The sequence below is a fragment of the Varanus komodoensis genome, unplaced genomic scaffold (genome assembly GCF_004798865.1).
Source record: "Varanus komodoensis strain SLA01 unplaced genomic scaffold, ASM479886v1 scaffold3, whole genome shotgun sequence".
NCBI lineage: Eukaryota > Metazoa > Chordata > Lepidosauria > Squamata > Varanidae > Varanus > Varanus komodoensis.
The window spans coordinates 63423441-63448773 of NW_025335761.1; the positions used below are offsets into that span (position 1 = coordinate 63423441).

Consider the following 25333-nt stretch of genomic DNA (forward strand, 5'->3'; position numbering starts at 1 on the left):
AGACGGGAAGAAGCCCCGCCCACTTCCGGGCCGTCACGTGAGGCCGGAAGGCCGGGGGCCGCTCTAGGCGTGGGCGGCGTGGACGGATGCTGGCACGACTGGGCGGGCGGGGGAGGAGGCTCGCCCTCATCGCGGTCCCCTGGAAACACCGCTGCGTCCCGCCCGCCGTAGTTGAGTGAGGATAGCGGCCGAGGCGAGCGGCGCCGCTGATTGGCTCAGGGGCAGCCTCACGCATGCGCGTTCGGCGTGCGGCGGTCGGATTGGGTCTGGACTAGGGAGGGGCCTGAGCGGCTCTTAAAGGGGACGAGCGGCGCTGGGGGAGAGGCTGTTGCGGCTGCAAGATGGTGAGTGCGGTTGGTTCCGGGGCTGCTCCGTCCGCTCCAGCCGGAGGAAGCGAGGAGGAGGCCGCCGAGGAGGAGGAGGAGGCGGCGGCGGCGGCCCGGGGGCCCCGTGCTTTCCTCCCCGCGTGCCATGGAGGCTGGAGCTGTCTCTCCGCCGCGCTCCCCTGCCTTAGGGGGTGGATCGGGGCCCTTCCTCTCCGTGTAAACGAGTCCTCCCGCGGATCCGGGCAGAGGCGCTCGAGACGGGCAGGAAGGCGCGCGGCCGCGGGGGGGGGCGTGCTCTCGTGCCGGCGGTCGGTGCTTCCACGGGTGCGAGCCGCCCAAAGAGCGTCGGCTAGGGGGGGATGCAGAGGCGCGGGAGGGGGGCGAAGAAGGCGGCTTTGTTCGCGGCAGGCAGCTCTGTAATTTAAAACTTGCTTTGCATTATTGATTCCTCCTGCTAACTTCCCTCGAGCATGAATGGGTCCATGGCTACAAGCTGTTCTACTGTATTATATCCAAAGGGTTTGGGCTGTTGGGTGGTATAAAATAAAATAAATACAAATAAATGAAAACGTGTAGGGATTTCCCCCAAAAGGTCCATTCCTATGCACGTTGAGGAAGAATAAAGGCCTACAATTCCCAGTATGCCCCAGCCAGCCTTGGGATGGCACCCAAAATCACTCTTTTTAAATTCACTTAAGGCTGGATTCTGTGCCAGGTTAGAGAGAAAAACTCTACGTTTCTCGGCATGCCGCATCTAGCTATATTGCCTGGCATACTGAGAACGGCACATCTTTTTTCCTGTCCAAACCTGTATAGGATTACCCCCTAAGCCACCAGAAGCATAGATAGTCAAGAGGGACATATGCAGCGTTGCAAAAGCTTGCACGCATTTTACCATCTTGGGGTTGGCCTAACAATGGTATTCCATCAACATGGATGATTTTCCTAGATTCTCTTTTAATCTCCTTCCCAGGAGAAGAACTTGGCTGGTATTTTCGTTCTCTCTCACCCTTACAAAGAAAAAAAGGGTGTTGTGGTAATTGCATTTTGTAAAGGGACAGAGCTTGCCAAAAGGTAAGCTGTAATTCTTCCTTTCTTTGTGTGCAGCAGAACCATTCCTAGAAAAACACCAGTGCTGTTCTTTTTTTCCCACCTGGGTCTATTCCTAGGTTTGCATCCAGTGCTAGGGGAGGAGACCTATTGATACTTAAGCTAAACTAACATTGGATACATCTTTGTGCCATTCTGATCTAGAAACAGCTGACACGGAGGGAAGGGCTTTTTAAATGTAATAAAACTTTTGTTGTTGCTCTTATGTGCTGTCAGGTCGTCTCCAGCTTATGATGACCCTGTCAGTGGAATTGGTCAGTGTGTCTTTGGCGTTCTATCTTAGCCACAGTTGACATGCCACAAACACAAGCATGGCTTTGTTTTACTTAATTCACAATAAGTACCTTCTCATGTTGGCCTTGAGGCTCATGTTTATTGCCACGGATGCGCATGACAAATGCTGTTACTCATTCCAAGCATGAATGGAGAGGGTGGAGAGATGAGGACTAAGGCGGTTTCCCCAAACTGGGCTTCCGCACATCTGCAGGGACCTAGCTTGTGGAAGGCTGGCCTAGAATTTCAAGAGTGCTGACACAGTGGCTGGTGTTCCTAGCCGTGCAATCCTGTGTCTGTCTACCCAGAAGTAAGTCCCATGGAGAGAAGCGTGCATTGTCCTAGCAGCTGCCCATTACAGCAACCTCCTCTTTAGAAGGCCAAAAGAATCCCTGAAGCAGCTACTGCAGTCTTGCTGGCAGGTGCTGCAACTCGCTTGCAGACTGACCCGCTTTGCGCCTACTTGGAGTTTGTCTCCAGCCAGGTGTTTATTTTAAGTCCATGCCAGCCTAATCTGGATTGGCAAAACGTGATTTTGTGTGTGTCACAATGCACTGAAGTTACCCTGGAAAGAACAGCAAACAGACGGAACAGCTTTGTCCTAGGACAGCTCTGTGTAGAATAGTCATTCCTAGACTGGATTATGTCAGGGTGAATGTGAAACCTGGGTGGTTGTTCAGGTTGACTGTTCTGGTGTCAAAGGGTGTGATTCTGTGTGCTTGATTCTTGACCTGCAAGAGACTGGGCTGTGTGGACCTGAGTTTCTTCTTTGCTTCTATTTTTGGTTCTGTGCGATTCACTTTGTTTGCACTGCCACACCCCTTTATAGTCTTAGCAGCCAACTGTGCTCAGTCTTGAGGAATCCTTGGGTGCTAAAAGCCTGTCGGGCATGACTCTCTTCAGCCAGTTCATTTAGAAAGAGCAAGGCTTTGCGCTGGCCTCAAGCTGTTTGTTTGTGCAAGCGCCTCCTCTTAAGCTGGTCTGTGTACAGATAAATGTAGGGCATCTTCGCATTGCAGTACCTAATCCAGTTTTAATTGGCAAGGTTCTCTCCCTCGTCAGCCCAGGAGTTATATGGTCAGAAGTCTTGCCTAGAATGGGGGTTTCCCTTGCGTCATTTTCAGTTGTTTTGTATTCTTTTTAGTTCCAGCAGCATGCATGGTGCTCCAGATCAGCATAGGCAAAAGGAGAGGGAAAACACGTCTTGCCTTGGTGCAAGGTGATCACAGCCTAAATGTCACCAGAAAGAGGAGAGGAAAGAGCTACAGCCAGCAATTCTCCCTACTCTGTAAAGTAGAGTGGAGAGGAGAAATAGTTGGCTTTTCCTCTTGCCTTTACAGTAGAAAACCAGTCATTAATCATTGTCCCAGCCTTCCCCATCTTCAGATGCGTCATGTGCTGGACTTCAGCTCTCAGCATCCCCAGCCAGCATGGCCACTGCGTGTGCTCAGTCTGGGGAAGGCTGCTTTACTCAGGGGATATGTAAATTGGACATTTGCAAATACCGTCCTTTTGTACCTTGGCAACAGTGCTTTCTGGTGCTCCTACGCAGAGTAGACGCTTTTCTGTTGGTGGCATCAAATGCCTAGAAGGCAGCCTGTTCAGAGGCAGCCTAGCAGCCTGTAACTCCTCTGATGTAATTTCTTAATTGCATCCATTCATAACTGTAACTGCTAGTGTGTTTCCTTATGCTACTGATCTGGGCGTTCCTTGACACAGAATTCGAGTTGGGATGATACGAGAACGCTGGAAATGGTTCCTTGCTACTTCTGTTTCCGATCTGCTCCTTTTGGTAACTGTTGGTCCTTCTGATTTCTTGTGTTATAGTGCCAAAAAATCCGATTTGCATTTATTCCCCCACTTGGTGCTCACAGCAGCTGCCCCAAATGGATTGCACTCAAGGATTTTCCAGTGTTTGGTTTTCCAAATAAAATGCTGTAAGCTCATTACTTATTACGAGTGGGTGACTGCTGAAAAAGCAAGATGAAGCTACTTTGGCCATGGTGGATACTAAAATATATTAAGGTGTCAACAGTTTGTAGTACTTTTGTGTTTTTTCTCCAAAATGCAAAGGACGTAAGGGAATTGCATTCTATTATTTTAAAATTACTGCATAAGAAAGCATTTAAATTGCATAATTGGTGCATTTTTTCCTCTCAAAATTCAGGTTAAATGTGCATTGGGACAAAAAGATAATATGGAGTGCTCTTATTTTTGTTCTTTTTTTTTACTAAATACAAATAAGATGTACTAAAGGCACAATCCTGTGCATTGTTGAGAGAGAAAATAGTCCAGATTGTGGAATATATCTGTCTTTGGGTCTAAATATGCACAGGATTGTGCTTTAAATTAGGGTACTTCAGTGTAGTAGAAAACTTGCCCAATGTAACCTAGTTCAACTTACAGAGTATTCCCACCTCCGAAAACCTGTATCAGTAATTCCACTGTAATTAGGAAAGCACTGGCTAGATTTAGACAACCCATGTTAGATGTTTACCATGTTGTGTTGCCTAAACCTAGTTGTGGTATTTTATTATAGTAAATCTGGTCTTTAGAAAGCACTCTAAGAAACAGCAGCTTGTTCTATGGTTTCTCTGTACTGCCATGGCCTGTTGTGTTGTATGAACCCAGCATTGTGATTTCAATGACGCTGGTACCACAGAGTCCTCTGGAAAGAGCGGCAGCTGCAGGAGCCACTCCAGCCATCTGACCTCTGTGTGTGGACTAATGCGGCAAAGGCCGGGAGTGATGCACCTTGGGACTGAGTTTCAGGCACAGTGACTGATGGGATATATGCCAACAGTGGGAGGACTGAATGGGAAGGAGGGATAACCATGATAAAGTAGAAACCACTTGATTGTACTGCAGCAAATATGGTAAAAAAAAAGAGTCATGGTAACCATGGAGGATTGTTTGTTTTGTGTGAAAGCAGCCACTGTCTTGACTTAGGCATGGTGGTTTTAAGAAAAAGCACCTGACTCGTCTTTGCATATTCAGGAAGACCTGAGCATGGGCTCCATGTCCGGGGCAGGCCATCTCGTCCCTTCGCAAAGCCGCTGCTGTAATGCAGCCTCTGGATTTTGCAGAAGTACCCAGACAATCCTAGGCAGGTTTCTTCAGAAGTTGATCTGGCCGAGTTCAACGGGGTGAACGAAATGTGTTTGGGGTTGCATCCCAAGCTGAGTTGTAATATCCGTAGGGAAGAGCTGCCGTATTGACTCAACACTGGCCTGAGTATGTGTGCGGTGCTTCTCAAAGAAATGTTTTAATAAATAAATAAAGAGTGAGAGGATGAGTCTCCGCCGCAAGCCACCTACATTCAGCAAACGGCACAAGGCAGACAACAACAGGGAGGAACCTGGGAGGGGGCTGAAGGGGGCAGGAAGTGTGACTGCTGCAGTTGGAGGTGCTGGGCTTGTTTTCGTTGGGTTGTGAGAGCCAGGAGCTCGGGGATTCGGGGCTGGAAGCACACATGCACGCACACGCTGGCGTTGAGGCGGCTTCTTCGGAAGACAACATGGGGCAAGGATGAAGTCATTCGAAGGAGCAGGAGACGTTTTCATGCTTGGGAGGCTGGAGCTGGGTGAGCGAGGCTGCAGACCGAGTCTCTCCCAGAGAGGAGAGTGGGCAGACAAGGGGGTAGGCAAGGCCGGGGAGGGCTGAAGGACGGCCGAGCGCCTTTCCGTCCGTGCCTCGGGGTAAATCCAGCTGAACTCCCCACGGCTTTCGTCTGAGGGGCCTTCCTGTGCTGCTTTGCACTCGTCCGCTGTGTACACACGGGTTCTTCGCCCCACTGGGCTTGAGCAATGCGAGTTGTAGTCAGTAAGTGGAAGGCTCGGGGCGCTTGGGCAAGCCAAGGCCGCGCTGAAAGACAGTGCTCCCCCGCAGGACTGGCTGATAGGTTTTACAATCCTCTTATCTAAAGCCACTTTTCCTAGCAGGGATGGGCGGCCTGCTGCTCCGTCTTAATTTGGTGTGGCCTTCCGCAGGGGGTGAATTCATTCTGCCCTTCCTCTGGCAGCTGCAGCTTGGGAAGCAAAGGGGACGGGGAGGGAGCAGTTGAAATGGGGGAAAGGGAAACCCACCACTCCTGCTTCCAGCCCCCCCCCCCCCGAGCCGGATTAGCCATCCCTCTGTGGAACGAAACTTGCCAGCTCTGCAAGGTCTTGCCTCTTTGTTCCCAGGAATACTTGTTCTTCTCAAGTATTTGTTCCAGCAGTAGAACAGCCTGGTATTTTGCACGGGTGGTGAACCTTCCAGCAGCCAGGAGTTGTGTCCAACTGAAATTAAGAGTGTCGCATTCACCCGTTCCTCCTGTTCTTTCTTCCCCAACCCACTCCCCTCCACATCCAGAGTGAATCGCTCGTGGTCTGTGACGTTGCTGAAGACCTAGTGGAGAAGCTGAGAAAATTCCGTTTCCGCAAAGAAACGAACAATGCTGCCATTATCAGTAAGATAAAAGATGTTGCCCAGCGAAAATTACAAGGTCTTGCGGGGGATGTGGAGGCAGGGAGGGGGCCGGTTGCTGGGCTGGAGCAGAGCAGTATGTCCTTCACGTCAGCCTGATAGTGCCCCGTGCTTTTGTGCCTGAAATGTTGATAAAAGTTGAAATGGCTCCACATCTGGAGGCCCACAAACAGGAATGTGACCTTGCAAGTGGAGAGCTGATGCAGAACCTTAAGGCTGTGCCTTGAGGTCTGCTAAAGGATTGGTCTCTGCATGGGACCAATCTCTCTGATTTACAGAATGGCCATAAATATGGCTAACATGGCTAAGATATGGCTAAAATGCAGCCACAACCTGGCATCAGGGCTGTGGGTAATACTGCTTGGCCTCGGAGTAGCCTCCCCCAGCCTGATGCCATCCAGATGTGCTGGACTGCAGCTCCCATTATCCCCAGCCAGCGTGGTCTGTGGCCTTGTGTAGTCCAGGATTTGGCAAGCACCAGCTTGAGGAAGTCTGCCTTGCCGGATGGTCCCTGAGATCGAAACAGGCGAAGGGCAACGACGCGCTGGTAGAGGCATGGGCCTGAACCCACGTCGCTTCCTCTACCACGTGCCTCTACTGCCCCCTCTCAGCATTAACCAAACGAGGAGCTCAGCGCATAACTTCGTTCCAAGCGCACACTCGTTTGAGAAATGCGGGTTGGGCCTGTTCGTATCAGCTCAGGCAGAGAGAGGATTTCTCAGGGCTCTTCATTACAAAGCAAACATCATTGCTCTTGGGGCTTTTTTGCCTGAGGTGATAAGCTGCTGCATCTACTCCTGAGGTCTACCCAGAGAGCCCTTTCCAAATTTCCCCTCCTCATGCAGAATAGCTCAAACAGGCAAGGAGAAACAGCATCCCCCTTCTAAAATAATACCCCATTTTCCCTATTCTGCAAAAGGGGGTGCAGAGAGAAAGTAGACAGGAAACGGGAGGATTGTGAGATTGTCCAAAGAGCCCGCAGACAACCATGAGCGGAACAACAACTAACCATGAATGAGCTAGCGGGTGAACTCTCAGAACCATTGGCTATTATCTTCAGTAAATCATGGAAAACAGGAGAAATGCCAGGTCATGGGAAAAGGGCTAACATTGTTCTCACCTTCAGAAAAAGGGGAAAAAAATGAACCTGGGAACAACAGACCAGTTAGTCTGACATCAATCCCTGGAAAAATTCTGGAGCAAGTTATTAAAAAATCGGTCCACAGAAACCTCAAAGAAAATGAACAGTGATTAATAAAACTTGAATTTATGAAGAATAAATCCTTTCAGACCAATTCAATCTCAATTTTTGACTGGGTTAGCTCCCAAATGGACAGAGAGAACTCTGTGGACAATATCTATGTATTTTATGCTGTTTTAGCACTTGCAAGTCATCCAGAGAACCTTTGGGTTATGGGGCTGCATAGAAATGGAATGATATAATAAACTACCTTGCCTTTAATCAAGCTTTTGATAGAGTGCCCCATGCTATCCTGATAAGCAAATTAGCAAAACGTGGACTAGATAGGAAAAACTGTCAGGTGGATCCAAAGTTGGCTGATAAATTGGACACAGAGTGCTCATCAGCGGCACCTTCTCAAACAGGAGGGCGGGAACTAGGGGGGAGCTGCAGGGTTCAGTCCTGGGCCCAGCGCTCTTCAACATCTTTATTAATGATTTAGATGAGGAAGTGCAAGGAACGAAAATCAGATTTACAGATGGTACAAAACTGGGTGGAATGGTGAGCATCCTGGAAGACGAACTGAAGATCTAGAGAAAGCTTGATCAGTGTGGATGCTGGGCTGACGTTGTTCAGAGCAACAGAAGGAGACGCAACAGGGGCCAGTGCCAAGGGCTGATTTTGGAGGGGCTCGCAGGTGTGAGTGGGATGCCTTCCAGGGTGGGCTGTGGCCAAACGAACAGAGCCAGAAATGCTGTGTTTTTTAGTGGAAGGCTCTTGCGGCAGCCCTGACCCTTGGGAGAGGCGGCCCGACCTTTTGGCGTGCGGGCCGAGCTGCAAGAGCTGGGGAACCGCCAAGGGGTGGGGTTGCCCAGCTCCCCTTGGGGTCTCCCCAGAGAAGGGGTGGGGTCTCCCCAGTGAAGCCTCTTGCCAGGGGTTTCCACTGGCCCTGGTGTCGGCCTCAGCCACAGGGACGAGGAGGGCAGCTGGTGTGCAGAGGGAGGGGCCGCAGCGCCTAGTGACGGTGCAGCTAAATCCTGTGGCATATAATGAAGTGATGTTGTTCCCTTGCCCCTTCATCCTAGTGAAAATCGACAAGGACAAGCAGCTGGTGGTCCTGGACGAAGAACACGAGGTTGGTGGACGGGCCACGTGTGGTGGGTTCTCCACGTGTCTGACATTAGGAGTAGCTGAGAAGGGGCTCGCGTCCATGTCCGGGCTTGTTGGTTGCAAGAGGTTGGGGAGGGCGCCTGTGCCGGCACGTGATGCCTCGGGGGACACGGCGTGGGGGCCGTGGCCGAGGGAGCGATCCTGGGGTCGGGCTAAAAGCACAGGGAGCGTTGAGGGATCCGGGCTTCACCCGGGAGCTGTTCATGCCCCATCCCTGACTGGGCACCCTGTGGGTAGGTTCAAGCAGGGTTCCTGTCCCCAGCTGGGAGGGTAGCTCTTTGCATCGCTTGGGGATGATGGGAGTGGCAGGTGTACCCTTTGGAAGACTCCGGGCTGAGGAAGGCCGATTTCTGAGGTTGCTGAGAATCACATGCGGGGCGGCAAAGAGGCCCAGTAAGTGCAGGACTTGTTATTCTTTTGCTGTGGCTGCATTTTGTGGAATTGTCAGCTGTGGGGAGCATGAGCTGACTGCCCCTTGCAAAAAGAAGTCTTTGTGCGCATAAGAACATAAGAAAGGGCGTGCCGGATCGGTCCATCCCTTCCAGCCTCCAGCACTTCATTCAAACCGGCTGCCCGCAGGATCCCTCCGGCAGGACGGATACAAGGCCACCTCCTGCCCAGGAGCTCAGCAATGGATGTGTGCAGGCAGGCCAGCTCTGGGAAGGGAGGCAGCATAGAGCCTGCAAGGGAAAAGGGACTCCGGATACTGGGAATAATGGAAACGGCTCGCTGCTTTGCTGTTTCTTCCAGCTTGGATTCACTCCTGTGCATGTTTAGGTGGGGAAAACGCCACCTGATCAGGCGTGGAAGCCTCTTGCTGGGGAGTGAACTAAATTTATTTTGCTTTTAAAAAAGTAATAACCACGGGAAGTGGTTCCATTAGACATATCTGGTTGCACGGACGGGCTGACCTGGTTTCCGTGTGGCTGCAGCCCTAAAACCTGGCTGGCTCAGACCGGCAGCCAGCCTTCCGCCTCCCACAGTCACCAGCCAGATCTCGCGGGCTCCTGCCCCCGGCAGCTGGCATTCGGGCGCCAGCTGCCCTCTGGCTGTGGAGGTTGCAGCGGCCATTGATTGACCCGGAGTGCCAGGAGGTCCCGCCGACCTTGCTGGGATGCGCTTTTGGGGAAGCGTGCAGGGAGGTGGCACCCAGCATCTCATGCAGAGGTGAACGTTCCCGTGATCTTGGCTTTGTCATGTCCCCCCGCTTTACTGGCCAGTGAGAACGGTTGCGGGTTCTCCCTGGTGCAGCAATGGCTTTCCATGCATGGCATTCTGTGTGGTGTTTCAGGAGTGTGGGGGGGAGTTGGCCCGGGATCTGGGGGTCCGCAGGTTTGAGCCTCGGCTCTCCCTCCTGCCCTCCTCCTTCCCGTGCCCACCTCCCGCAGAACTCAGGTGGTGCAAGATCGGCCCTTCAGGTAGAGCTTGAGCTTCTTCTGTCAACTTAGCCGAAGGAACTCGGGCGCTTTAAGACACAGCAACGGAGGGAGGCCTTGTTAGCTTACAGCTCTGCAGTGTTCTCCAGGCAGATGCAGCTCAGCGTGGCAACCACAGCCTAAGAAATGGGCCCCGTCCACAGCCCTGTGTTCTCTCCACCGCGGTGCTGCCCTCTTCTCTCTCACCACTGTGTTGGCCTCTTGCAAAAGCCTCAGCCAGTCTTGTTTTTGCTTCTCAACCACGACCAGGGCATTTCTCCGGACGAGCTGAAGGACGAACTCCCGGAGAGGCAGCCTCGATATCCTTCCCACAGTGGAGCTGTGCCGGTTTTTAGGCCGTGCTGTGTTTGAGGCAGCTGGCTTTCACCAGCGTGGTGTCCTCTCAATTTGGGGGACTCTAGCAACTATCAGACACTATGGCCTGGGCCAGGGATGATGGGAGTCGCCATTTCAGCCACTGGGAGAAAATCCATTTTCCTTTTGTCCGCATTGGTGCCCATAAAAGAGGGCTAAGAGACCTCAGGCCAGGGAGAAATTATTATATTTTATTATTATTAATTATATTTCTATACCACCCATAGCCGAGGCTCTCTGGGTGGATTGAAGTCCCCCATCCAGATTCCAACCAGGCTGGACCCTGCTTAGCTTTCAAGATGAGGCCTGGTGATCAGGCCCTTCAGGCTACATGGAAATCGCCGGGCCTTCTTGGAGTCCCTCCTCTGGTCCCTCCTCCCCCATCATTTAGCAGTTTCCTGGCTTTTCCCGGTTTTTCCGCCTCCTTCGGAAAGCTTGAAATGCTTCTGTTCAGGCTGAGTCATGGCAGGAAGAGGCTGGGGTTCTTGTCCCTGCCGCATCTCTTTTGCCCCCCCCCCCCCCCGGCCACTGGAAAGCGGCCCCGAGGCCCTTTCGGAAATGGAATTGCGTCCTCCTCTGACTGAACGGAGGCTCCCATCCCTGCTCGAAGGTCGCTGACCCCCTGTGACCTTTTCGCCCCCTGTGCTCTGCTTTCTCGCCTGCCCATCCGCTGATGGGGCACTTCATAGAAGCTGGACTTTCAGCAGCTTCCGCCCCTGCCTTCGTCTAGTTGCCTTAACCGAGAGAAAACATTCATTGTCTACAGCTACAAGTACCAGCATGACGACGGGAGAGTTTCTTACCCGCTCTGCTTCATCTTCTCCAGCCCAGTTGGTAAGTCGAGCGCTGGCTAACTCTTGCGCAAACCATTTCCAGTGCAAACTAAGTGCGGCTGGCCGCTGCCCTGCGTGGACATCGCTTAAGGCGACACAGAGATCCGGCTGTGCCGGAAGCTGCGGTCCGGCTGGCTGAGAACGGCCGGTTTGACTCAGGACTGCCCAGCGGCCTTTTGAGGGCCCCGCTGCTCGATTCTTTTAAAGCATCTCACTTTTGGAGCAAAGCAAAACCACGTGGCTCTGGACAGTGTGGGAACTGAGCAGAGCTGGGAGCTGGAGGCAGGTGAAGTGGAGCGGCAAAAGCAAGGGGCTGGCTTATTCCCCCGTCCCCCAAAGTTGGGTCCCTTCCCTTCTCTGTTGCGATACTTGCTAGTCACTGCTCAGCCATGCTCAGGACTCTGTTGTGGACACAGGAAGGGCGAGACGGCCTGGGGGCAGGTCCTGGCACTCAGCTTGCCTCAGCCCAGCCCAAAGTTAAACCCTTTAGAGAAGGCCACCCTGTCATTCCACAGTCCAGCCGTGATTCCACGTACCAGCTCTCGAAAGTGGGCTTCTCCAGTAGTGGAACGCCTTCCCGGGGTGGTTCTGGGGCCGGGAGATGCGGCACCTTTAAACACCTCCCCAAGAAATGTTTGGGATGCCGCTCCATTTTAATTGAAGTTTTTGTATTGTTGATTTTTCTTGTTGCCACCGATCTTGTTTTCTCCAGTGCATTTCAAGGTGCGATTTTAATATTGTTAAATGTGGACTGCCCAGGGGTTTGAGCATTAAGGGGCCCACTAGAGTTAATATAATACAACGGAGCCCTTCTCTGGGTTCAGCCAGCAGTTCTGTCCCTCTCGTGGGCGCTCTCCATACAAGAGCGGTGCGCGTTTGCATCCTCCCGACATACGCGCTCACGGGTGCTTGCCGAGCAGCCTGGAGGATAAAATGGGGACAAAAATCCAACTATTGTATAGAGAAGCGCTTTCCACCTCCGAGCTCTGCGAGCTTCACCCACTTCCTTGGGAAAGCAGGGCAGATCTGTTGGAGCGCGGCTGCCGTTCACCCGCTTGTTTCTCTGTTCGTGAAGGAGCAAGACTGAGGGGTGTTTCACCCCTGTGGTCTGCTGCTTCCTTGTCCTGCCTGTCGGCCACCCTGCCAGTGAAGCGCTTGGCACGGCCTGCAGAAGGACGAGGCAGAGCTTTCCTCTGTGCGGGGGGCTGCCCACGGACCACTGGCGCATGGCTTAGAGCACACCGCTTTCATCAGCCGACCCATCGTCAGATCTCCTGGGGAGCAGAAGGGTCTTTGGCTGTGGCTCCTCCTCGTTTCCAGTCTAACAAGCTGGGAGGCGTTGTGCATTTCGGGCCCCTGGCGGTGCTTTTGGACTGCATGAATGGAACTTGCCCCGCTTTTCGGAAAAGATTGTCCTGTCAGGGGACAGCTTCCGTTGTGTGTCGAAAGCGCTGGGTATGCGAGTCTAGGATGCGGTTTGCACGTGATAGCAAATTGTGGGTCAGCTACACAGCCACACACAAGCGGGTGATCAGGTTGTGCTGCCTGTTACTGTGGAATTGCACTTAATGAGAGGAACCCAAGGTGGCTGACCTAGTCTCATTTTTCCTCACAAGAAAACAGCCCTGTGAGGTAGGATAGACTGAGACTGGCCTAAGGACAGTGGGCTTCCTGGGTGAAGAGCGGCCAGGTCCCCAGCCAGTGCTCTCACCACTGCCCCACACTGCCAGTGACCCAGCAAGTGTTGATTTTTTGCTGCAGGCAAACTCCCCGTCCATATTGTGTCCATTTCCGTACTCTGTGAATGACCACGCTGAACACAAGCCTCTCACGGCTGTTCATAAAATAAAACCGGCCCTTCTGCTTGTTTCGAGAGCCGTTCCTGACACAGGTTTGCCACTGCAGCTTGCCGCGTCCCCCTTGGTGCATGGGATGGGGCGTCCCCCGCAAGCCGGCTGAGCCCCGGTGTGCCAGGCAGAAACCCCCAAGGGAGGAAGGGCTTGCGCCTGTGCTACCTGCTTGCAAGCGCCTCACGGACTGACGGGGGCCTGTCGCCAAACAGACTGTTCACTCTCGCTTGCTCTGCCTCTGCTCCCCACTCCCCGACCCCCCGCTTTCCACCATCGCAGGGTGCAAGCCGGAGCAGCAGATGATGTATGCCGGCAGCAAAAATAAGCTAGTGCAGACCGCGGAACTCACCAAGGTAAAACCAGAACGAACGCGGGGCTTTCTCTCTCGGCGCGCATTCTCCGGTCGCTCCCGGTACTGACAGGAGGCGGGGGAAGTGCCACCTCACGTGGTTTCTGCCCTCCAAGGCTGCTTTGGAATCACGCCGAGTGAAGTCCTTTTCGAGCTGGCACCTGAGCCTGGTGCTGCCCAGCTCTCTCAGGCCTCCATCCCCGGCCGCCGCCACGGCCAGGGGTCAGGAGCACGGAGTGCTGCGGGCCAGATTATCCCGAGGCTGGCCGGGCTCCGATTTGGCCCTGCGATTACCGAGTTTTTCCTCTGCTTCCGTTACCCTCAGGCAAAGTGAACATCCCGAGTCCTTCTCAGGATTCTTCTGTGTGAGAAAGCAGCCTCATGTCCCTTCCGCACTGTCCGTGGCCCACGGGGTCACCCGAGCAGTCCAAGCCGTGGCCATCGGGAGGGTGAATCGGGCTGGGGATCCTTCGGCCCTCAAGGAGGCAAAGAAATACTTTTTTAGACCAGAATTCCTCACAGCGGGCCTGTTCTGGTGTGTTGGAGTGCATGTCCCATCATGCCCTGCCTCTGGGATAACGGCTCTTGCAGCCCGGCTGGCAAATGCTGGTTTAGGCTACTGATCCAGGGGGCCATGCAGAGCATGTTGAGGCCGGCGAGAGCCTGGCTGGGGGAGTCCTGCCGGCAGAGAAAAGCCCCCCCCCCCGTGCATAGAATTGCACGCTGAGCAGTCGTCTTTAGTGGGGCTGTTCTTGCCGCCGGGCAGCGGGCCTTCCTTGAGAAAGCGCCTCTCACCCCCGCCACAAACACGGCCCCATTGCCAAATTGCCCCTGCCTGTTGTGGGTGCCTCGTGTTGGAGTTGTGTGTCCGCGGCGATTGATCTGGGCATTTTCCATCTTTGCGTTTGAATCAATGACTCGGATTGATCCTCGCAAATGCAGCCTGAGCGGACGCTGCCGCCTGCATCCGGAGAGCATGGAAGGGGCAAAATAACGCCGGAGTGGCTGCCGGAAGGCTTCCTTTTTCACAAAAAGCCCCTCCTGGGTGCTGCTGTGGCTCCTGCCAGCTGCATCTCCTTTTCCTCCTGCCTCGCAAACAGGCAGAATCACCCACATCTCTCTCTCTTCCTCTCTTCTTACGCATGGGGCCTCGAGTAAGGAGACAGGCCCACTTCCTAGAGTTTGCATGATTAAAGGCTCCTTTTGTTATCCTCCATAATAAAATCAATACGGTTTTATCTGTCTCTCAGTGCTAGGGCAGCAAGACCAAACCGGGGCACCTGAACCTTGGTGTGTGTGCCAAGCAGACCCCCAGGGGTGCACCCCCAAGAGTTAACCCTAAAAAAACACATGAATTAATTTTAATGTGTCCATGGGGCTGAAGTTAGCAACAGGTGCAGCTCACACATCGCTTTGCTGGCCGTTCAGTGTGAAGCTAAGGGCTGCCTGAGAATTTCATTTTTGTTTCCGAACCATGTGCGTGTGCCCATTTGGAGCCCCAAATCATTTGAGGCCTGTCTGTGGCACATGCTCGTGTTTTCACATTCAGTTGGCTCACAATTCTCGGGCAGGCGAGAACAGCATGTGGAGCAAATTTGCACGAATTTTGTGAAACTCAGGCTGATCTCTTGTCCTGCTGCTCAGTTTGCGTGAATCTGCCAGCTGTGCAAATGAGCAGCGGAAACACACATGAGCTACAATCGGGCACCAGGCCAGCAGTGAGAAATCAGAACTCGACCGTTCTTGTACGACCTGTTTGCTCATCTGTCTTTGAAGGTCGAGGCGATCAGGGGGCTGGGAGCAGTTTCGTAGCTACCACACCGCTGTGGGGGATCCTCCTGGAATATTTCTTGACCTGTAAACTGCTGAGAGCTCATGAGCTGCACAGGACTGAAAAAAATGGACAGATACTCCTTTGGGGGCATAGGGTGCGGCATGTACAGTATATCACAGAAGTGAGTACACCCCTCACATTTTGTAAATATTTTATCTTTTCATGTGACAACCCTGAAGAAATGACACTTTGCTCCAATGTAAAGTAGTGAGTATACAGCTTGTATATCAGTGTAAATTTGCTGTCCCCTCAAAGTAACTCAACACACAACCATTAATGTCTAAAATGCTGGCAACAAAAGTGAGTACACCCCTAAGTGAAACTGTCCAAATTGAGGTCAGTGTCAATATTTTGTGTGGCCACCATTATTTTCCAGCACTGCCTAACCCTCTTGGGCATGGCGTTCACCAGAGCTTCACAGGTTGCCACTGAGTCCTCTTCCTCTCCTCCATGACGACATCACTGAGCTGGTGGATGTCAGAGACCTTGCGCTCCTCCACCTTCCGTTTCAGGATGCCCCACAGATGCTCGATAGGGTTTAGGTCTGGAGACATGCTTGGCCAGTCCATCACCTTTACCCTCAGCTTCTTTAGCAAGGCAGTGGTGGTCTTGGAGGTGTGTTTGGGGTCGTTATCATGCTGGAATACTGCCCTGCAGCCCAGTCTCCGAAGGGAGGGGATCATGCTCTGCTTCAGTGTGTCACAGGACATGTTGGCATTCAAGGTTCCCTCAATGGACTGTAGCTCCCCAGGGCCGGCAGCACTCATGCAGCCCCAGACCATGACACTCCCACCACCATGCTTGGCTGTAGGCAAGACACACTTGTCTTTGTACTCCTCACCTGGTTGTCGCCTCACACGCTTGACACCATCTGAACCAAATAAGTTTATCTTGGTCTCATTAGACCACAGGACATGGTTCCAGTACTCCATGTCTTTAGTCTGCTTGTCTTCAGCAAACTGCGGGCTTTCTTGTGCATCATCTTTAGAAGAGACTTCCTTCTGGGACGACAGCCCTGCAGACCAATTTGATGCAGTGTGTGGCGTATGGTCTGAGCACTGACAGGCTGACCCTCCACCCCTTCAACCTCTGCAGCAATGCTGGCAGCACTCATGCGTCTATTTCCCAAAGCAAACCTCTGGAGATGACGCTGAGCACGTGCACTCAACTTCTTTGGTCCACCATGGCGAGGCCTGTTCTGAGTGGAACCTGTCCTGTTAAACTGCTGCCTGGTCTTGGCCACCGTGCTGCAGCTCAGTTTCAGGATCTTGGCAATCTTGTTATAGCCTAGGCCATCTTTATGTAGAGCAACAATTCTTTTTTTCAGATCCTCAGAGAGTTCTTTGCCATGAGGTGCCATGTTGAACTTCCAGTGACCAATATGAGAGAGTGAGCGCGATAACACCAAATTTAACACACCTGCTCCCCATTCACACCTGAGACCTTGTAACACGAATGAGTCACATGACACCGGGGAGGGAAAATGGCTAATAATGCCCAATTTGGACAGTTTCACTTAGGGATATACTCACTTTTGTTGCCAGCAGTTTAGACATTAATGGCTGTGTGTTGAGTTATTTTGAGGGGATAGCAAATTTACACTGTTATACAAGCTGTGTACTCGCTACTTGACATTGTAGCAAAGTGTCATTTCTTCAGGGTTGTCACATGAAAAGATATAATAAAATATTTACAAAATGTGAGGGGTGTACTCACTTCTGTGATATACTGTACCTAAGGGCACCAGCAGGTGTGGCTTCACTGAGGCAAGACAGATGCAACATTTTCAGCCAACTGTTGAAGTTGATTAGAAGGTCTTTCTGCATCAAACTGATGCATATTCCAAGCCACACGGAGCTGGCTCTGTTTGCTAGTAAGGAGTAAAACACTGTACCTGGGAAACTGACGCATCGGGTGGAGAGTTGCCCAGCCTCCCTTTCTCCCTGAGTGGCTAGCTTTCTGTGCACGAGGAACTTCTGCCCGCTGTGGAAAGTGCCCTGATGATGGAAGTGTCGCAGGCGGGACACGGGGTCCCCGTCTCTGTGTACAGTGTGGCTCTAGAGCGTCCCAAGAGCTTGAGCCTCAGTCCCCACTGGCTTGCGCGATGCTTCTTGTGAGAATGCTTTCCTGGCAGCTTGCCTGCATGGACCACAGAGTGACACGGCGTCGCTGGCAGGAGGCTGGTAAAATGGCTCCGTGGCTACTTTAAAAAGACTAAAAGCCAGTGTGGCATGCCCCTTTTGGGCCATTTATCATCTTTCTAATACGCCTGTTAACTGGTGTTGTCCGGGTGGATTAAAAGCAGCTCAAGGAGTAAGATACCGAAGACCGAAAAATATAAAATAGAATGCAAATATTAAACTTACAGTGCAGTGCAAAGACAGCTGCAGAGATGAAGAGCAGGGTCTCTCCAATGTCTGGGGGAAAGGAAGGTGCCAGTAGAGGTGCCCTCTGGCAAGCCTATTTGGGGGAGGGCATTTCACGACCCGGGTGTCCCGGCTGAACAGTCCTCTCCTGTAGCTGTCCCAGCTCCCTCTGGCCAGAGCATCCGGGAGATGCTCGCGAGATGATGCGGAGCAGGTGTGACCTCTCTGGTGTCGGCTTTGCTGCTAACGTCATCCCTCTTTCTCCCTCCCCACCCTCCCGCAAGGTCTTTGAAATCAGGAATACAGAGGACCTCACCGAGGAATGGCTCCGGGAGAAACTCGGCTTCTTCCATTAAAAAAAGTCGGCAACACCTTCCAGCCTGGTGCGAACTGGAACCCGCCGTGGCTCCACCTTTCTAGAATGCACTGTATTTGCAGTTGTTTCCTGCAGTGTGTGTATGTATGTACATATATATATATATTATATATATTTTGTGCGTGCAAAGTTTATACAGTGAGCAGAGGAAATGTCTCCTGCCTAACCAGACTTTGCCCTGGGTTTTTTCCTTCCTTTGTAACCATTTAAAAGGGAACGAGTCTCCTCTGCAGGGACAATACAGTTTGTTTTTGTGCTTGTGTGACTAATATTTCTCTGTGGCTTGATCCGGAGCTTGCAGCTGCTTGCAGTTGTGGGACACAGTCTCGGAAAGAACATCTCCCGCACAAGCCCCTTTGAACTGAACGGGCCTCTGCACCGCTCGTGCTTGTCTGAAGGGGAATGTTTGGGGTCTGTTCCCGGCCACGCATGTTCATAGCCTGGGAACTTACAGTAACCGTTTGTCCTTGAGCTGCGGGTTCATCCGCTCCTGTCAGAGACTGGACACTAAGACTTGTATGCGAAAGCAGCGCTGTATTCGGCGATTTCATCCGGGCATAACGGGTTCTGAACTGCTCCCAAATGCCCGCTTTCCGGAATGTTAATACCGGCACTTAGTCTGTCACCTCCTAACTGTTCAGGTTTCGGGATCGACCACTTCCTTTTCCTTAAAATTCCAGTGATGAACTTGTCTGATGCTGCACAACTTAACTCTGTTTCAGGTCAGAGGTTTGACCCGCCTATTTTTATGTGAGTAGAACATAGCATTTTTACTAGTCAAATGGAAAGTAGATTTTAAAAAATTCTAAGGGCTCAGTGATGCTTTCTGGTGGACATCCATTCCAGAAGTCTTTGTAAGTCAGTTTATTAACCTTTCTCTTAATGTCTTTTTGTCTTTTTATACAAGCACTTCTCGGTTTGTGTGCCTTCTTTAAGGAAAAATGCCTATCTTTCAACGGATTGTAAGAAATCTTACACTGCTGTTTTTTTAAGATGCTAAACTTGATATTGGCTGACTTGGTCTAAAAGACGAGGTCTAAAGCTGATCTCTTCTCTCTCCTTCCTTCCCCTTGAGAACGTCACCTGCAGTGGTACATGCCAGGGCTTATGATGCCAAGAATTATACTCGGACTCCTTCTCGGGCATTGCTCCCGCCAAAAGACCCCGATCCACCCCTGCTTCTTCACCCCACCCTTTTCTTCTTTCCTGGGACTTACCGTTTGCCAGTGTCCAGCGCAGGTTTGTCTTAAGGTAGTGCATCTCCTCTGATCCCCCACGACTGCAGAGCCCTTCTTGCCCCCCAGAATTTCCATTTGCAGAACTCAGCGGCCATCTTGGCTGCCACCTTCTTTCAAGCTGGCCTTTTCTGGCTGCAAGACGAAGATCTTGGAAGCCAGAGGGGTTTCTAGTGTCTGCCTGGGCATGGGTGGGAAGGGGTATCAGTCCCTGGCAAGGGCTCTTGCCCGTTGAAGTTCAGAACAAATCAGGTGGCCGTGGAATCTTGCTATTTTCATGCACCATCCGAATTTCCTGGGTGCAAAGCATGGAACTCTGCTGAAGCTGGACTGCGCACGGTCTTGCTTCTAGAAGAAACTAACAACTTAGGATGCATGTGTGTACCCCCCCCCCCCCACCCCAGGCTTTCCTCCAATGGCAGGGCTGCTCCTGCGTGACAGCTGGGCCGGGCCGGGCTTTCGCGAGAGGCGGGGTGGTCAGTTCTCCAGCCCCCAGAAGCACCTGCTGCCTCAGACCCCACAATGCGCTCTTCCCCACCGCACACGCGGAGTCCTGCACTCAGCTGGCACCGCCGGCAGTCAGGGCTTTGCCACCTGCGCGTGCGAGGCTGGCGCGTCCGTGCCTCCCTCCGGGGTTTGTAAGACTAGAGCGTGAGCTCTCCGTTGGCCTTTCGAAGCCAGGCGGCTTTTCTCGTGAGAGCAGGGCTGCAGGCAGAGTCTTTATCCGGCGTTGCTTTAGAGCCCAGAGGCAAGCGTGCAGCCGGCCAGATCTGGCTTCGGGGTGCCGGGCTGCCATCCTGAAGACAGGAAGCGGAACTTCCTAGTGGCAGGAGCTTGGCAGCGAGCCACCTTGTGAGGGCGGCACCAGCTTCCCCACGCTGGCACTCGCCAGCACGTTGGCTTCGACTCCCCCTGTGGGTGTTGCAGCTGAAAACATCTAGAGTTGCTTGCTGCCAGCAAGAGGGGGCCTTGAGCAGTCCGTCTCTGCCCAGTGTGGCCAGAGATCCGCCGTTTTTATTGCCCTGCACGTTGTTGAGCTCGGGCAGCCAGTGGTTCCACTTGAAAAGGCCCGGTCCCTTTTTAACAAAAGACAAAAGAGAACCTCTCGGGAAGCCTTACTGAACTTCCTGTAAGTGGCATTGTTCTAAGATGCTGCACAGACCATCTTTCTCCTCTCCCCCTTTCTGAACTAATGACAATCTTCAGGTTTTGTTAATAGGGAAATCCTTTCCAGCTTTGGATTTTTAAAAAATTCTTGTACAGCCATTTCTCCCCTGCTCCACCAGGAGTGGAGATGCAAGTCCAGTTTCCAGTAAGAAAACCTTATGCTTCATAGCAAAGTTTAAAAAACGAACCTTTTTATTGACGGGCTGTGCTTTTTCATACAGCAATGGCCGAGGATAATCTTTTCGCTACAGATGAACCCGAGCCTGCCAAAAGTAGCCTTTTGCAGTACCTCGGTTCATATCGTAGAAAGATTTATTGAAGGACCCTTTACGGAAGATGCTCGGAGCCCCTTGAGGGGGAAAATCGTGTTATAAATGCAAATGCTATTTCCATGTAGAATAACACAGGGAAGTTCTGTTCCACTGGGAGTTCTCAAGCTGACACTGGGCTATAAATACTTCGAATAAATCTCGCCTGCTTTGAGAGGGAGTAAGATGCTGAAACTCTGCCTTTCATGCCTTTAAATCTATACTGGAAGGACAGTTGCAGGCATGCAGCTAACGCACAGGAACCACCTCTGTGGAATCCCTCTGTATTGTTGCCTTGAGGGGCAGCGGTGCCCTGCGGGATGTGTTGCCCCAGTGGCTTGCAAAGCAGGCGGCCCCGACAGCGGTGCAGCTGGAACCCTCATGCAACCGGAACCCTCGTGCAACCGGCTGCGCCAGACTCGAGGAACTGCAGCTGCCTCTCTCTCACGGCCTCACCAGGACTGCCTCAGATCTGGGGGCATCTTCCGATGCGCATACTTTGTGCGTTCGGTCGCTGCGTTTTGAAATTTACACCGCGTAGAAGCTTGCTTTGCTCGCCCTGTGCAGGCTGTGAGAGCTGCTTAGTGGTTGCTTTACGGAGCCCCAAAATCTACCCACCGGTGCCTGGCACAAAAGACAGACACCTAGAACTAAAGCACTTCGAAGTCAGGAAGTCGGATTGCATACTGAATTCACAGCCCCCGTATGCAGAAATCCGCTCTCGGTTACCTTGAGCCGTCTTTATTCCAGCAGTACAATTTAAAGCGGGGTCTTCCTTTTGCTGCCACTCGGAAAGTTTGGAGCCAAAAATCTTTGCTGACCTACTGCGGGTCACATGGATCTCCCAGCAGATCCAGATCTACTCCTACCAAATTTCATGCAACCTTCCACAACCTGGTGCCTTCCAGGTGCATCGGACCACAACCTCTATCATCCCCACATGAGTGCCCGATTGGGCGACGCCTTCTTGAACAGGTGGCTTAGTCGTCGTGCTTAGGAAGTCCTTTTTTCGCCAAAGGAAGCCATTTTTCTTAACCGTGATCCAGTCCAAACAGGCAGCTTCATGTTCTCCCCTCCCCCTTGTCTCCTGCTAAGCCTAAAACGCACTGACCTCAAAAGGGGGACGGAGGCGCTTTCATGCGGCTGGGCTCAATAGACTCGATCGAGCGGCTGGCTGGCCAGCCGGGGCCTTTACGCAGCTGCGGTGCCGTCCGGCAGAAACAGTGCGGGCTCTGAGCCGAAAGGCAGCGGCGACCGGACCGAGCCGTACGGAGGCCGCTCTCCTCCTTAACGCGCCACGGTCTGCTCCCGAGCGTATTGGGTAGGGCTTTGGTGCCCGCCACATTGAGGTGGGCCACGCCTGCAGGCTCTTGTCTTCGCAGGCCCTCAGGAAAGGGCACGGGCGTCGTTTGCAAGCAGAGTTGGCCCTTGAGGACCCTGGGTGGCCTGCTGGACAGTCCGCCCGCCGTCTGCCGGCTCCAACGGGATGCTGTGTGACTATAGAGACCATTCCACGAATGCACGGACCTCGCGCTCGGCTTGCTTGTTCTTGCACCAGCCTTCCCCAGCCTGGTGCCCTCCGAGCGGCAACGCTCATCCTTCCCAGTGTTCATTCCACGTGGCTGGGGAAAGCTGCTTTTTCCACTGTTAGCAGCTGTCGGAGAACAAGGAACAGGGTAGCGCAGCCTGAGCAATTCCCCAAGTGGCTGGGCTGCTGCAGAAATGACAGGTTTGTTGGACGGAAGGGGTGCGGGTGGCCAACGTTTGTCCTTCTCCACTCAGAGCTTCGGTCTGAGTGCAATTAAAAAGAAAAGTGTCTGGAGTGGGGAATTCCTGCTGTGGGATTTTAGGTGGGTCTTGAATCTCTCGTCATCTCATCTCATTTTGAATCTTAAATACACATTCCGTGGAGTCTCCGGTAACTCCAGGGGCCGCCCCGGGATGGCTCGTGCAAGTCCTTGGGGCCGCCGCAGGGAGCAAGGCCTTCGGCTCCTCGTTACTGGGGTTGCATCCTGTCCCTTCTTGGCTGCCAGTGTCCCGTGTGGCCGTAGGCACGGGAAGCTGTGCTTGCAGCGCCGGAGTCAGCGGTATTTCTGCACCGAAGAGGTCGCCCTTCTTGCGGGACTTCCCAGAACCTCCTGCGTGTGCAGCTCACTCGCTCTGCCGCTCAGCTGCTGGCAGCCAAGCCCTGCCGTTGCCTCCAGTGCGTTCGGGAGAATATTGGCTGCATTTACAGGACCAATATTTGGGTCGGCACGAGTGATGGGCGGCTAAGGCAGGGCCTGGTCTGGCCTAGAGTTCCCATCACGCCTTAGCACCGGCTAGGCTGTCCGGGTATGCCAGAAAGGAGAGGAGTGGAGAGCCACAAGCTGCTCACCCCAGTCCCAAGGAAATGCGACCTGGTGGGGGGAATTGCCGTCTGGGGACCTGCTAATGCAGCAACATAGGCCAGCCTGCCCTCTTCCAGATCCATTGGACAACAGCTCCCATCTGGCTGGGGGGGTTCTGGGAGTTGTCCTCCTCCACATCTGGAGTGCGGCATGCTGGCAAAGCCTGCCTGTTCGTACGCAGAAAGAACACTCCTTCGTGGCAGCAACGTAATTCAGAAGTCGCGGTGCCTCCTCGGGAGGCACTGTTGCGGATTCTGCGTGTTTTTGTCGTTCAGCGAGCTAATTCAGCAAAGAACCGTCACGGTGTCCACACACATGGTGTTTTTCCCTTGAATGCTGGCATGTTTCTCTCTTCTTTCGAACCAATGGTTTCCGTTTGTTGGTTTGTTTCTGGCTAAGCATGGTGCCTGTACTGATATTGGTGACAACAAAATGTTAATAAACAAATCCCCGCAAATCTTTCTTGTTGGCTTGTTTGTTTTTCTTGCTGAGGGATGGGATTCCTGTATCGGGAGTCGGAACCGGGGTCGCATGGCTAGATAGCGGTGGCCGTTGGGGCCGACCTTCCTGTCTCGTGCCTGACAGTAGTTGGATGGAGACACTAACGGGGAGGAAAAATAACCATGCGGACGCTTCCCTAGCGGGGAGAGTGGAGGAAGCGAGGATGGCAGGAGACGGCTATTGAAGGGGGTCCATTGAAGGGGGTCCGTGGGACTTGCATTCCAGCACATCGGAGGACAAGAGGCTCCCGCTGTTGGTGTGCAGCCCTGGAATGCACCAAGCGAAAGACGCGTAGGAGGCGCTTCTCTGCCAAGGGCAATCTCCTCCGTGGAAGAGCTGCAGCCCCAGGCCTCTGGCTCTGGAGCACGTTCCACTGTGGCAAACCTGCTCGGAGTTGTGTAGTGGCGTTTCCAGACATACAGCCTTCCTTTCAAAGAGGGCACTGGGCGGATCATGCAGGAGACTGCTCCGTTTTGCCCTGACCTGCAGCAGGGAAATGGCTCTTGGCAGCTCCGGCAAGACGCTTCGGGGAAGCATCTAAGTGATGTGATCCAGTAGGAATGTCCCTGTTTGTCCCTGCTGTTGGGCAAGCCCAGATAAACCTCTGGGAAGAAGAACCTTCCAGTTGGACCTCTTGCCACATTCTGTTTGTTTGGTCCTTTGATAGATTCCCTAGGAAGGAGAAGAGGGCAACTGGAAATGGGATGCAGAGCTGTTAGGGGATTTTGGCTGCTCGGAGTGGGTATTTCTATGGACAGGGCAGGTATATTTAATCCCTCAAACGCTACAGCAGTCCTGTGTTACAAGTTTATGGTTTTATTATATGTTTATCAGTCCATTAGAAGCAGTAAAATCCAGTCCAGCCCAGAGATAAAAGATGCTAAATCACACCCACCCAAATAATAATGAAAAATAGGCTTCTGGAGCTGGAAAGGCACCAATGTTCTTGCCAAGGGAGCATCTTGGGGTGCCACCACTGAGAAGACCAGGTTTCTGGTGATCACCTCCTGAGCTTGAGGTGAGGGGGCAGCCTTCCAGGAGACGGAAGATGGGCTTGAACATCAGATCCCCACATGCAGGTACATGTGCCGAGTGCAGCATGGGCTGGAGCCCTCTTGAAGCCTACCACGTGGGTTGCAGAAGCCTTCCAGGGCCAGAGTCGCTCACCAGGCGAGAGGTTCGTGGGGAGGCGAAGGTTCCCGCCCAGTCCCCCCGCTTGGTTTTCCGGTGCTAGGCAGGCGGCCTCACCGGCCCGGCGCGGCTCCTCTCGCGCGGCGCGCCAGGGCCGGACCTGCCCCGGGCTGCTCCATCCCCACGACGCGGGCTCACGGGCCCGGCAGGTCTGCGCGGGGCGCCGGGAGCACGGCCCGCCCGCGAGTCGAGCGCTGCGGCAGCGGCAGTCCCGCCGCCCGCCGGCAAGGGCCGCCGCGGAGCGGCTCGGCGAGCGGGCGCGAGCGTTGCCCCCCCGCCAGCGCCCGCTCTGGCCCGCGCCTGCGCAGTGGGCGCCCGCCACCTCCCTGCCCTTCCCCGCCGGCCGCCCTGAATGATCCGCCCCAGAATCCCCCGCGCGCCGCCGCCGCCGCCGCTGGGCTCGGGCCTGCCGCCGCCGCCGCCATGGCGTTCACGTTCGCCGCCTTCTGCTACATGCTGGCGCTGCTGCTCACCGCCGCCCTCATTTTCTTCGCCATCTGGCATGTGAGTGGGGGGCGGGGGGAGCGGGGCCCGTGGGGGTCAGGGGCCTGTGAGGAGCGGGGGCAGGCATGGGGGCTGCGGGGGGGAGGGCAGGGCAGGGGCGGGCGGGGGGGGGC

The 25333-nt window shown here is 53.5% G+C and overlaps 2 protein-coding genes across 2 annotated transcripts in view; both read left to right on the forward strand.

The window, feature by feature from the left end:
• Positions 1–310: 310 nt before the first annotated feature.
• GMFB (glia maturation factor beta) lies at positions 311–23481 on the forward strand. Its single transcript, XM_044436411.1, has 7 exons — positions 311–344; positions 6063–6159; positions 8442–8491; positions 10212–10261; positions 11068–11150; positions 13279–13352; positions 17833–23481. Exons 1-7 carry the CDS (start codon positions 342–344, stop codon positions 17902–17904), a joined length of 429 nt encoding a protein of 142 aa, XP_044292346.1. The 5' UTR covers positions 311–341; the 3' UTR covers positions 17905–23481.
• A 1604-nt stretch (positions 23482–25085) lies between these two features.
• Positions 25086–25333, forward strand: part of CNIH1 (cornichon family AMPA receptor auxiliary protein 1) — a 9856-nt gene continuing 9608 nt past the window's right edge. The window contains exon 1 of the mRNA XM_044436525.1: positions 25086–25220. Within this exon, the coding sequence (XP_044292460.1) occupies positions 25140–25220 (81 nt within the window). The 5' untranslated portion in view covers positions 25086–25139. The remainder of the gene's footprint in view (positions 25221–25333) is intronic.